Source organism: Mercenaria mercenaria, chromosome 11 (assembly GCF_021730395.1).
Source record: "Mercenaria mercenaria strain notata chromosome 11, MADL_Memer_1, whole genome shotgun sequence".
Classification (NCBI taxonomy): domain Eukaryota; kingdom Metazoa; phylum Mollusca; class Bivalvia; order Venerida; family Veneridae; genus Mercenaria; species Mercenaria mercenaria.
Window position 1 is genome coordinate 56203261 of NC_069371.1, and position 14864 is coordinate 56218124.

The window sequence follows — 14864 nt, forward strand, 5'->3', positions numbered from 1 at the left end:
AAATGGACGTGCATAAAAGTGTCTACGTCCCTGCAAAGGGTTAGACAGGAATGGAAGATAGATAGACGGACAGACAGACAAATAAATAGGTAGATAGGTAGGTACCATCCAATCCATCCGTCCGTCCTTCCGACGATCCATCAATCTATCTATCTTCCATTCCTGTTTAACATTTGCTGGTACGTTGACAATTTTGTGCGCTGCTATTTTGTACTCCTATACAGCAGCAAAGATTTAACAGACGTTTCGATTGGCTAATTCTGCAATTTCGCGTTTGACCCCAATTAAATTATATTTTCGTTCCGCGGTCCCGTCGAGCGAAAACACGAGAATGAACAAGTTCAAATGTCGAGAACGCAGGTCGAAACCCCGCGAGGGAGATTTAGTAACTGGTATGTCTGGGGCGCGGGGCGAAAACACGATAATTAGCGCTGCTTAAACGTTTAATAGCGAGGTTTCGCCTGGTGACCCCGCCGAGCGAAAACACGTGAAACAACTTATAATGGTGGGGGTTCGGGGTGATAACTCGCTATTTAGCGGGGGCGAGGAGCGAAAACATGATAATTAGCAAGATTGCGGGGTGAAATTTAGTAACTGGAATGTCGGGCGCGGTTCGAGAATACTACGTTTAAGCAGCGCTAATTATCATGTTTTCGCTCCCCGCCCCCGACATACCAGTTACTAATTCTCATCCCGCGACCTCTGTAATTATCGTGTTTTCGCTCCGCATTCCCGCTTAATAGAGAGTTTTCAGCCTGCGTCCCCGCATTTTAACTTGTTAAATCTCGTGTTTTCGCTCGACAGGGTCGCGGGGAGTAGCGCAAATTGGCAGAAATCAGCAACCATACGAAATGGACTCATAAAAATGTCTACGTCACTGCAAAAGGTAAGACAGGAATGGAAGATAGATAGACGGACGGAAGTACAGACAAATAAATAAGTAGGTAGGTACGCAGGTACCATCCAATCTATTCATCCGTCCATCCGTCTATCCATCTATTTATCGTTTCGATTGGCTAATATAAGTCGTGGTCACGAATTATATTGTGGCCACAACTTAATAAACTGTGCCCACAATTTACTAAGTTGTGGCCTCAGTTTACTAAGTTGTGGCCACAGTTTACTAAGTTGTGGCCTCAGTTTACTAAGTTGTGGCCCAATTTACTAAGTTGTGGCCTCAGTTTACTAAGTTGTGGCCACAGTTTACTAAGTTGTGGCCTCAGTTTACTAAGTTGTGGCCTCAATTTACTAAGTTGAGGCAAAGATTTACTAAGTTGTGGCCTCAGTTTACTAAGTTGTGGCCACAGTTTACTAAGTTGTGGCCTCATTTCACTAAGTTGTGGCCTCAGTTTACTAAGTTGTGGCCACAGTTTACTAAGTTATGGCCTCAGTTTACTAAGTTGTGGCCTCAATTTACTAAGTTGTGGCCACAATATAAATAAAGTATTGCGGATGTCACCTCTGTGCCACCGTAATCTCTAACAACAGATTAAAAAGCTTTAATTATATAAACCAAAAAATTATGAACTGTAAGATAAGTGAGAACGACTGTATTTTAATGCCTTATATTTTATGCGTCTACTGAATACAATGTATTATAGTGCATGAGATAAATTATTACTGGTAGGAAACTAGTGGAATTTATCAAAAACATGTTCTGAAGCCTAGCTACTAGATAACCATGTGAACAATGGTTATCTGAACAATAGTTATCTCAAACATCTTTGCATACAAGTTGGACTGTTCTTGTGCATCTGCTTTACCCCCACCTCAACATCTCCGTGATACTTACCTCAACATCTCTGTGATACTTATCTCAACATCTCTGTGATACTTATCTCAACATCTCTGTGATACTTACCTCAACATCTCTGTGATACTTATCTCAACATCTCTGGAATACTTACTGATATTTACCTCAACATCTCTGTGATACTTACCTAAACATCTCTAGGATACTTACCTCAACATCTCTGTGATACTTATCTCAACATCTCTGTGATACTTACCTCAACATCTCTAGGATACTTACCTCAACATCTCTGTGATACTTATCTCAACATCCCTGTGATACTTACCTCAATATCTCTGCTTTACTTACCTCAACATCTCTGCTTTACTTAGTGCAACATCTCTGTGATACATATCTCAACATCTCTGTGATACTTACTCAACATCTCTGTGATACTTACCTCAACATCTCTGTGATACTTACCTCAACATCTCTGCTTTACTTACCTCAACATCTCTGTGATACATATCTCAACATCTCTGTGATACTTATCTCAACATCTCTGTGATACTTACCTCAACATCTCTGCTTTACTTACCTCAACATCTCTGTCATACTTATCTCAACATCTCTGCTTTACTTACCTCAACATCTCTGTGATTTTTCATCCGAGGTAGGTGAGTGATCTCAGACTCTGTACCACCTAACTTTGAGTGAAAATCTTTTATACGCATGTTTAGCGTGCCTGGTGTCACACTTCGTCGGTCAAACTAAAGAAGCAATTAATTCATATATCATGATGATGTAGATGATGATCTAGATGATGACTATAAACTATGATCATTATCGTTTTGTGCTAACACTATGGAATTATTGCAGAATACAAATTACAGGGCAAGTATGTGACATTTTTGCAGAAAAATATCATACATGTTTTATTTATTTATTTATTGTTTTATTTTTTGTAAATCAATGTTTTCTTTATATAATTTGGTGATGTTTATCAAGGTGTTTCTTCCCTTCACAAACCTGTCGTATCAACTTACTTTTATCGCACTCTGTGTCAATGCAAACATACCTGCAGAGATTTGTACGTGTCTGTTGTTGTCTTGCTTTTATACGTTGTAGGGCGTGTACGAGCACTGATATACGTTGTAGAGCGTGTTGGTGCACTGACATTGTTAAGCTCATCATATACTCTGGATTCATCGTCGTAATACACTGAAAACTGATTATCCTCGTCTTCATCTTCTTCTGATATTGCTTCATCAAACAAAGCCTAAAATACGATAATAACAAATAGAAGGTATTTGTTTGCTTCAGTGTAAGATTGAAATAATTATATTTCACGAGTGAACACTAGATGCCATATTTGCACGAGTGACATATAGCCACGAGTGAAAATGTAAGATACGCTGTTCATCAGTGGAAGGTATTTTGATCTCATATCCTTTCCGCAGCCTTAACGTATTAAAACGTAGTAGCGTCAGATGGCCCTTTCACGCTTCCGTAGAATCAACATTTATTACAAGAAATTTATTTTGAAGATATTTCTGATATGTCTAGGTCTGCAGCTCTCAAATACGGTTATATCGTACATCCGAGGCATATACTGACACTCTCAGACAACATCAAAAACGACCTTTCGAGCGAATTGATGAAGTTCCAAAATTATCAATGTACCGGTGGTCCGTTACGAACCCCTGTGGGATTTGTGTTTAGTGTACGCGCATACATTTAGACGGGGTGACCCCTGCGCGTGACCTCTGACTATCTACGAATCAAAATACGGCTTTCGTCTTCAAGTTTAGCATTTCTACTTTCATTATCTTTACATCCGGAAATAGCTGAAGGCCGAGAGACGTCATTTTATGTGGTGTCAAAAACATATATATGCCTGGCAGGATCGCATAAATATGTGCTGGCCGTCCTAAGGATATATAAAACAAACAATTTTTCTTTTCATTTTATGTTTTGACGATTCATTTTTCTTCCATGTGAAAAATATATTTGATATTTTTGACTGAAAATGCCAGATAGATCTATATCACTCTCGAACTTTCGATAATTTACTGAAAAACATACAATAAATTACATTCTCGCTGTTTTTGCCGGTACATATGCTTTTATTCATGTTTATGTGTGTGTGTGTGTGTGTGTGGTCGGGTTTAACGTCTTTTTCAACAATTTTTCAATCATATAAACGACGGTGTCTACTTGCAACAGTGAGCACAATGCCCAACTTTATAGGTTATAACACACTAAATAGTTGTTGTTCTTTATTCTATATAAAACTGACCTATTTCCAATGACCGCAGCACACATCAGGACCCATTTTAAATGTCTGTAACTTACATTTTCTTGAAGAATATTGTCAGTGCTAACTAAAAAACAAAAGAAAAGTGGGGGTCATGTTTGATGCAAGAAAAATAATTTCAGTCAAACACACAAAATTAGCTAAAAAATGAGACCCAAAATTATATTGGTGGTGTATGATCTACGTTTCCATGAAAAATTTTGTCATGTTGTTATTTCATTATGAAAATGCTACCTACATGTCAAGCATAGATCTGTCATGTGATTTCAGCAAAAAAAAAATTGCAAAGAAAATAAGGAAAATAGCTCTGCAGAGCAAAAAAACTGAGGACTATTTGTATCCGCCATTATGCGACTACCATTTTTTTTCGCGCCATTTTTCTATTTAGTGTCTGTATGCCTATAGTGCTGCCTCACTGAAATACCACGCCGTAGACATGTGGCATGATACCCCACCCAGACACATTATACTGATACCGGGCTGACCAGTCCTAGCACTATCCCCTTAATGCTGAGCGCCAAGCGAGGAAGCTGCTAGTACCATTTTTTACGTCGCTGGTATGACGCGGCCGGGGACCGAACCCACGACCTCCCGCACTCGAAGCGGACGCTCTACCACTAGCCTACCGAGGCGGTTTATTCATGTTTAACATACATGTTTAACAAACATATTTCACTAGAGAAAAGCTTCATCTCCTTAAAAACTATTACAACAGGGGTACCGATCTCATAAACTACGGAAGGTTTTCACTAATTTTACTACAGATTGTCCAAATTGCAAAGAAATATAACAGAAACCTTAAAACACCACTAAAACTTGGTCATACAAACCCCGCATGGGAATGTAGTTTACTAGCTACAGAATATTAAACATAATGCTTAGTCTAATCAAATACTTGAAAAAAAAATGTGTAAGTAAATCAACCAAAAGAGACACAGTGCGAATATCCTAAAGCACAGTGCATGTTTGGTGACAGATCACTCTAAAGATAGTCTTTGATGATGCGATGACTAATAAAGTGTAAAACTTTGTGATGCTTTTCTCCTTAATCCTTAAAAAATCGGACGGATGGAGTCGCATGCTTAGTCGCGACCTTTAAAGTTAAGCTCTCGGTACTTTGACTTCAGACAAGTTGTTGAGTACATTGGTGAAATTATACCTTAGATTGACCCTATTTATATGTTTTACTTCATCTATATTCTGGTATTTTGTCACTAATGTCAGAGCCTTTCTCAGGGGGGAGTTACTTTATTTATACTGTCTTGTCTATCTTGATGACAATAGCGTACATATAAGTCCGAGGCTGGCACGCCCTAAACGCGTTTAAACCCCCTGATACACCCTCAGCGGAAAAAAACCCATAGATTCGAAGGCGGTACAAGGCGGTGCCCGTATTTTCAATTTTTTTTTATGCTACGTGTATTGTCTTGTTCATTTCTGATGTTTCTTTTCTTATCTCCCATCGACCACCTGAATTTAGGCCCCATCTGTTTTTACTGTGAGTGAGGTTAGCCTCCACTATATTTTTGGCTACCGGCCGTCCCTGGGCGGTACAAAAGAGTTGTGTTTTCCTGCTTGTCTGTTTTTGCAATGCTTTGCTTTTGCTTTTGCTTTGCTTTGCGTGCGCGCAGTCGTGTGTGTGTGTACGTGCGTGTTTGCGCTGCTGCGGTCTGCAGTGTAGGGAGACTGCGTTTTGGAGCGTGGTTTTCCCTGTTGAACATTTTCCACTTCCCGAACACCCCTACACCTTTATGTAACCCTTATCCATTTCTGTATTTTGCATATTATTGAAATGTACTTGTTGTTGAATATTTAAAGCAATCCTTCTTTTTAGTTGCGGGCTTACATTTCAATGCACGCCTCTCTGGCTGTGTTTGGGCTTCTCTGTGCTTCTGTGAAATCTACTTTTTAAACACATAATGTATTTTTCTTAAATATCTAAATATACATGTAGCACATTTACCATAGCAGAATGCATTACAATACTATGTACTTGAGAAATATAATAGTAGACAGTGGTAAAAGGGTGATGATAGAGTGAGTTTGGAAAGTTTAACAACTCACGCATATGATTGGTTGATTCTAAGCACTCTCTTTAACAAATGACAAAATTGCGTTATGAGTTAGTTGTACAACATCGGTACTTAGTTCTTATACTTACTGAAGATATAACTGTTTTTTCCCGAGTACCAAGAAGATGTCGCGGGTCCCGCCTTTCCACCATTTTCACAAAATTCCTGACAAGCCGGTTACCATAACGGCGGTATCTAAGCAACCGATATTCCTCGTCTGTAATTCTACTAGCTTGTGTTCTGATATCGATTAAATCGTCAACTGGAGTCACTGAGAGCTAAAATATCCATATTTATATTTAAAAAATGTTTACATCATATACAAAATATATCATAACATGTCTGAATCAATTTGTTTGAGTTACCGTATTTGTGGTACCTACGTTTGTATAGAGCACGATATGCCATTATTCCCGCATACATTTTTATGTAAATAATAATGCCTTGATGATCTTATATAATGTACACAAAAAGAAGCGCGTTTATTTATTTCTGTCTAGAGTGGATTCCATCAAAGTTTCCCCTTTTTGCTTGATTTTCAATCTGTTATTTTATGTTTTATGATATGCATTGGTGGTGACAATATCACAGAGGTCCGTCACGTGATTGTAACGACTGAGAGCCAAAACGATAAAAAAGCATAACCGGATCATGCTTATTTCCCGGCCTCATGATACGTGTTGCTTATGGCAACTTGCTTACACAATAAAACAAGTAGGTCAAAGGGTGTGTGCCACTACAAAACCCACACCCATTTGTGTAGGAAATGTGTAGTAACGTTTTCGGGCGTATTCAGGACTTAAAGTACATTCGAAATCTTTAGCTATTATGAACAGAGTAGGTCATCGGTGTACAGGACGAAGATGATAAGACCTAGACCTGAGCCCTTGGGTGTTACTGAGGCAGATTCCGAGGCCTCCACACCAAGGAACAATCTGAAAGATATGATGATACCGATCTTTTTTATATCATAATAGTCTCGTCATCTTTGGGGAACTTTAATGAATGATTTCTTAAAATTCGTCACAATAACTTCGGTATGTCTGTACCTTTTGTTTAAAACTCTGTCTAAGTCTGATCGGAGATCATGGACAATGTTTTCAAGTTGAGTTTCAAATGGACTAGGCTATGAAAAGCGTGTTAGAAATCTACTAGAAAACTGTTCTTCATGTTTTATGATGCTGCTATTATAATGTATTCAGGCAAAGGCAGCCTATGCTACGCTAAAGCGGGGACTGACTGCTCATATTTTTAATCTTTCTTAAATACTGGTGCTTCGATGGCAAGACGTCAATCCTCATGTAACACACTCCCCCAGACTGTTCATGTTATAGATCGTGGAAATGTTTCTGTAATTTTTGGGTATGCATGAACTGATTGTCAGAGTCAGCTGCGTTTGGGGAATTAGATGTTCTCTGCATTAAAAATGACCAGAGACCACAAATTCAAAAAGTACCGGGAACTGACTGGGAATGAGGTAGTGTATACCTGGGAATAAGGTAACGTCTGTGCGTTCTGATTGGCAAACAAACCCAAGAAGTGATTTTTTTTTCAAAATTGAGATTTTTTACTGCATTTACAGTATATTATACATTTTGACAAAATTTGCTACATTTTATGTGTATTGATGTAAACAGGGGTCATCTCATTCACATGAAAATTACTTAAATAAAGTATCACTATTCATGTTTTTCGTCCGATATTTCGGTAGAACTAAGATAGTTCTTAAAAACATGTAATTAGACATGTTTCGATTTATGGAATGCCGTACACGCCATAATGTTATAATGAAGATCTATGTATGTTGCCGGACTATTTTCTGTTAATATTCATAACCTAACACAGTTCTATAAATAGCGCACACAAAACCTCCAAAACTTCACTCATTTCTATTTTATCATCGACAAACAATAAGAATTTCGTTCGCCTCGTGAAATCCGATCTGGCAAAATCCAGTCGAGCCTAGTACAGCAAATTAGTATTTTTCGAAACAGATTCCTTTCATTATTTTACAGTTGTTATAATTATATTAAAGTCAGTAAATATACAGGCAGAAATAAAAAGATTCTTCTGTCTTTCGGTGTATCTTTTTAGCATGTTTTTTTTTTTTTTGTTGTTGTTTTGTTTTTTTTTACAAAAAAAAACAACTCAGATACTTAACAAAAAAAACTCAGAAATAAAAAAGTAAAATAATTAACTTACTCTAAGTATCAAGTTTTCCAGCTCCTTCTCATCAGCAACCAGAGTCCCCTCCATTCTCAACTTCAACATCAGTTCGTTCATTGGGTCTCGAAGCTTATGCAAACTCATCGGGTCTCTCTTTGTCTTCACTGCAGCTGCACAACCATGGCGAGTAAATTCATTTTGGGGTTCTTAAAATGAAAAATGAGGAGAATCTTCTATAAACCTTCTTACTACTTCTTATGCAATCTGAACCAGTTTAGTGAAGTGCTTCAATTGTACGAAATGAAGTACTCCTCGTCTATAGTATTTGTGTTTCTTTTTGTGTCTTCTTAAAATAGAATTTAATGGATTCGATATTACATTACTTAAGTACATCAACATAGGTTTAACGAAGTTTCTCCGTTTTATTCGCGCCATTTTAAGCTTATAATTGCCTTGCATTCATGGTGTGTATAAGCTATAACACCATTTATCAAAGTAGATTCTATACTAGTACACATAAACCACATAATTCTTTTACAATATTTATTTTCCTAGGCGATATTGCCATTGAACCAGCAAAGTATTAAAAGCAGACAGATGTTTTCCCATAGAAAAATCTAAGGGAAAACATTAATCATACTTAACAATAATTACTGTTTTCGCTATTTCAGTAAAAATAGTTAGTCATTAAACTTGCCTCCGAATACTTTCGTTCTTTCACGTACGCTTTTTCTTACGTTTGCCTTTTCTTTCATGTCTTCCATCCACTTTATAACATGTACGTCAAGGTCTTTCACCAGAGGGGCTTTACCTAGTTTGAACCATTCCAACAGTCTGAGCATTTCCTTCTCCTTTTCTTTCAGTTTTTCATTGCTTTTTGTAGTAACTCCTTCAGTTAACCAGATTTTTCATATTATTTGGTGAAAGTTCGGAACAGTGAATGCAGTTACAGAGGATTCAAAAATGCGTAAGTAATAAAGATACCGCCCTACTCTATTTCGAATCTGTGGGTTTTTTCCGCTGAGGGTGTATTAAACTGACATTGATTGTAGATGTTTTAAACATAAATCTACAGGTTAACGTTGTTTAAGCAGTCTTATAACATATCTTCAATTATTTTGTCATTTTGTTTTTAAAAGTAAGTCAATGCAATGCTAAACTAATGTCTTCCACAGGGCTGTATCATAAGAAAATAATTTGACTTTGTAGATCCATACCAACGAACACCGAACAGCTGGTACCTGAATTTTTTATTTCTCTATTTTTTGCAAGTAATAGTAAACGGTAGCGATGTTAATACGAGTTTAACAAAAACGTTTACTATAGATGGGATTAAATATTACGTTTGGTAAAACTCATTATTCAGCTGAACATATTGATAAGGCTAGCTGTGGATAAAAGTACAATCATATATGCGTTTTGACGTAAATATTAGTAAATGTTCATTTATATGTCTGAGCTAGAATAGATTTTTTTGGGTTGAGCATATCTGATTAGAACAAGCCGTTGATAAAAGTGCATGTATATTCGTTCTAAACGTAACTTACAGTAAATGACCATTTTTATATGTTCGAGTTAGAAAATATAAAGGCACAACTATTTTTCTTCATTATCACATTTATTAATTAGAAGTCATCTATTCATCGGTTAAACCGACCTGAATCTTTTAGAAATAGCAGATACATTTAGAATACATTTTATCTTGTACATGTATTTCTGTTAACAAAATGCTCATAATTGTCTTGTGTTTCGTTTTCGAACAAGGCAAAGTGAAACAGCAAGAAGTCACTTCTATTGTTCGTAAACAGAAAATATTGTTTATGTCGCATAAAGTAGTATTGTCTTTCCTTTTGTTTTTAGACAAGACAAGAAAATTAGGCTGTGTTATTTTTTTGAAGTTCGTAACATATGCGTCTGTTCAATATAAATCGAACAAAAGTTTCAAAAATGTAGCAGAAATGAAATGTATAATTTTACAAAATATACGAAGTACTATAGATAGCGGGATCCTCTATATACCATCATAATTAATTTAGAAATGTTTTTGATTTTTTAATATGAGACTATCGCAGCTATAAGCAAAGTAAAACTTATATATAAATTTATGTCAAGCACTAGTTAATAATAAATACAGGTGTTTTCTTTTAAACAACACACTTAAAAATTCACGAACTAATTAATGAATAATTATGCTAAAGATTTGTATATGTATACAATGCAAGACATTAATTGTGTCTAGACAGTTGCAGTACCTACTATCTATTTTGTTCAATACAAATATTTTTGTGTCAGAACTAATTAATGAGTAACTATGCTTAAGATATGTATATGTATACAATGCAAGACATCAGTTGTGTCTAGACAATTGCAGTATCTACTATGTATTGTGTTCAATACATTTTTTGTTTGTTTCAGAACTAATTAATGAATAATTAATCTTAAGATGGCCAGTCCGCACCTACAACATTTGATCATAAATCATCCGACACTATCCTCTCTCGCTCGCTTTTGGTGTGTGCCTCTTTGTAAAATATCATACAGTGAATGCTCTGCAATGCTATACACCTTCCAGTACGCAAAGTTATTAATATATGTCTTAAACGAACCATAATATCCAATGACTAACATAAGCTTTTCTACCTATAATGTAAAAGGAATTGCATCAAAAGATAAAAGAATGAAAGTATTTGAGTTCCTGAAACAACAACAATTTTCGATAACTTTTCTACAAGAAATTCACTGTATACAAACTGATTCTGAGAATTGGAAAAGGCAATGGAAACATGATTTGTTCATAAGTGGAAACAGTAGTAATAGTAAGGGGGTTGGGATTTTCATAAACGAAAGTCTCCAATATAAACTTATAGAATATAAGGAAATTATTATCGGCAGACTGCAAATGTTAAAAATAGACATAATGGGGAATATATATGTTTTAATTAACGTATATGACCCGAACAATGATGATGTCAGCTTCTTTAAAAAACTAGAAGAAGCGATAATAGAAAATAACAGCGAAACATTAATAATAGGCGGAGATTTTAACGTAGTTTTAGATTATAATCTGGATAAAATGAATGGTAGACATGATACAAATAATAATTGATCTAAAATAGTAAACAATATAATGTAAAACAACGATTTGTTCGATATATGGCGCATAAATAACCGCAATAAAAAAGCTTTTACATGGCACTCGAATCACAAACCACCTATATACTGCAGATTGGACTATTTTCTCGTCTCAGAAAATATATTAAATTTAGTTTCAAAATGTAATATTTCAACCAGCTACCAATCAGACCACTCTATTGTGCATTTTAAACTAATGCAGAATAAACAAGAAAAAGGTCCAGGTTATTTTAAACTAAACAATAGCATTATTTTACACACTGAGTATCAACAAGAAATTAGAAATGCAGTAACTGAAATAGCCAACTTGAATTCAGAAGCAAATCCAAACACTCTATGGGCACTTATTAAAGGAACGATTCGAGATGTTTCAATCAAATATTCTATTAAAAACAACAAGAGAAAAAATGAAGAACAAAAAAGATTAGAAAACACAATTAAAAAACTTGAATATGAAATTAACCTTAATCCCTTAGATGAAAGACTGGCAGTTGAACTAAATAAAAATAAAAACATTTTGAACGAACTATTAGATGAAAAGTTGAAAGGAATTTTAATTAGAGCAAAGGCTGAATGGATAGAAGGATCAGAAAAAAATACTAAATATTTTGCAAATCTAGAGAAAAAACGCTCTGAAACAAAGATAATAAATAGATTAGAAGACAATGGAAATGAAATTACTAAGAAAACTGAAATAAATGAATACATAAAGAAATTCTATGAAACTTTATATACGGAGGACAAATTAATACTTAAAAATAATGACTTTTTCCAATCGAACAATGTCAAATTGGATTTTGAACAGAAACAATCTTGTGAAGGTCTTATAAATGAAAATGAGTGCACGCTAGCATTAAAAGATATGAAAAATATGAAGAGTCCAGGATCAGATGGCCTAACCACAGAATTCTACAAAATATTTTGGAATGATATAAAAACGTACTACGTGAACTCTATCAATTATTCTTTTGAACATGGTGATTTAACAGAGTTACAAAAACAAAGCATTATAACACTATTGCCCAAAAAAGGAAAACCTACAGTAGACATCAATAACTGGAGACCTATCTCACTATTAAATGTTGATTATAAAATCGCAACTAAGGTTATCGCCAACAGAATAAAAAAAGTTTTATTCAAAATAATAAGTAATAACCAAACGGGATTTATAAAAGGACGCTATATCGGCGAAAATATACGAGTTCTATTCGACGTCATAGAACAAGTAAATGAATCTGACGAAGAAGGTATATTTTTCCTCTCAGACTTTCATAAAGCTTTTGACAGCCTAGACCATTCATTTATTTTTAAATGTTTAAAACATTTTGATTTCGGCCACTCAATTTTAAATTGGGTGAAACTTTTCTATACGGATGCTAAGAGTTGCATTACAAATAATGGACATATGTCAGAGTTCTTTCCTATTAAAAGGGAGTTCGTCAAGGTTGTCCTTTATCCCCTTATCTATTCATAATATGTATTGAAATCCTTTCTACAGCTGTTAGGAATAATACAGATATTAGAGGTATAAAAATGTCAAATACCGAGACAAAACAAACCCTCTTCGCTGACGATGCAAGCTTCCTTTTAGATGGTAGCAGAAAATCCTTTGAAGCCCTTATAAATACACTGGATAATTTTGGAAACGTATCTGGTCTAAGACTGAACGTATCCAAATGTGTAGCTTTAAGAATTGGTTCACTGAAACACTCAAATGTTATATTCTGTAGCAACAAAAAGTTCACATGGACATCAGAACAAGCAACAACGTTAGGAATGGTATTTTCGAATGATTTAAACCAGACACATAAATTGAATTTAGAACCCAAAATAGCAGAATTTAAGCACACACTACTTTCTTGGAGTAAATGGAACTTATCATTAATTGGAAAAATAACAGTACTAAAAACGTTTGCGTTTCCTAAACTAATTTATCCATTAACAGTTTTAAGCAATCCCACACACGAAACAATTTTAGATTTAAAAAGAAGCATGTTTAACTTCCTGTGAGACGCTAAACCAGAAAAAATAGCGAGAAATATAATTATACAAGATTATGAAAATGGAGGTCTCAAAATGATAGATTTAGATTCCTTTATAATTTCCTTAAAAGCTGGCTGGGTTAAAAGACTACTCCAAGAAAATAATGCACAATGGAAAATACTATATAAACATGAACTTCAAAATTTAGGAGGTACATTCTTTTTCAAATTTAATTGCCATTCGACGGATATACAAAATATGAACATAAAATATAAATTCCTTAAAGAAATATTGAATGCTTGGTGCTGGATAAATTATCATACAAATAATGAGATCATTTCACATCAACTACTATGGTATAATCACCACTTGAAAGATAAAAGAGGAAATGTTTTCTTTTACAGAAAATGGTTTGACAAAGGGATATTATTTTTAAAAGACATTTACGACTACAGATTTAAAAAGTTCTATTCCTTCGATTTCGTTAAAAATCTTTACGATATATCAGAATGTGATTTTATGTTATATCATAAAATAATAGGGGGAGTAAAAGCCAATTGGAAACTGAGATTAAAACATGAAGACATAAATAAAATAGTACAGCAAGAATATTTGGTTTCAAAAATAAAACAGGATACTCAAGTAAATAAACTGTTCTACCAATTACAAGTGAGGGCGAAAAAAATTACTAATACCCGAAGTCAAAAATGGGAAACACTTTTTTAAACGACAATCTAAATTGGAAAAGTATTTATACTAATCCCATTATCAGTACAATTGATACCAGATTGAGAACATTTCAATATAAATACTTAATGAGAATAGCACCAACTAATGTATTCCTATACAAATGTAAAATATCTTCATCAAATATGTGTGAATTTTGTTCAATGGCACCAGAAACATTTATACATATGTTTTGGGAATGCCAATCAATACAAACCCTATGGAGTGATATTAAGACATATCTTTCAAGAAAAAGTATCGCAGATATCCCTTTTAACTTCAAAACTATTTCACTAGGGTTCTATGGAAACATTGGGAAACGCAAACAAAAAATTATTAATTTTATTCTAATTTTAGCAAAATATTTTATTGTTAAAAGCAAATACAACAAATCTCCACCAAGCTTTGAATTATTCAGAGTATATCTTCAATACAGAATAAACATAGAATATACAATTGCAAGTATAAAGAATAAAACGGACACGTTTAATGCGAAATGGAAAGAATTTCTTGATGTTGCATAAACAGTACCAAATACAATGTACAAATATATAATATATATATATATAATTTGTGAGCAAAACAAATACTCTACTCTGATTACTCTTTGTATTTTTACATTATATTACAAATAGAGACACACACCAACCCCTCCCCCACCCCCCTCCCCACACACCCCCTCTCCTTTTTCACGACACTCCCTCATCATTTCATTTCATTTATCATCATTTTCCAT

At 34.7% G+C, this 14864-nt stretch overlaps 1 protein-coding gene across 1 annotated transcript in view; it reads right to left on the reverse strand.

Annotated features, from left to right (window-relative positions):
• Window positions 1-14864, reverse strand: part of LOC123531007 (uncharacterized) — a 39885-nt gene that overhangs the window by 8867 nt on the left and 16154 nt on the right. Inside the window, exons 10-14 of the mRNA XM_053517488.1 lie at window positions 8985-9176; window positions 8324-8493; window positions 6211-6399; window positions 2811-3011; window positions 2377-2502 (exon numbers count right to left, since the gene is read on the reverse strand). Of these exons, the coding sequence (XP_053373463.1) occupies window positions 2377-2502; window positions 2811-3011; window positions 6211-6399; window positions 8324-8493; window positions 8985-9176 (878 nt within the window). The remainder of the gene's footprint in view (window positions 1-2376; window positions 2503-2810; window positions 3012-6210; window positions 6400-8323; window positions 8494-8984; window positions 9177-14864) is intronic.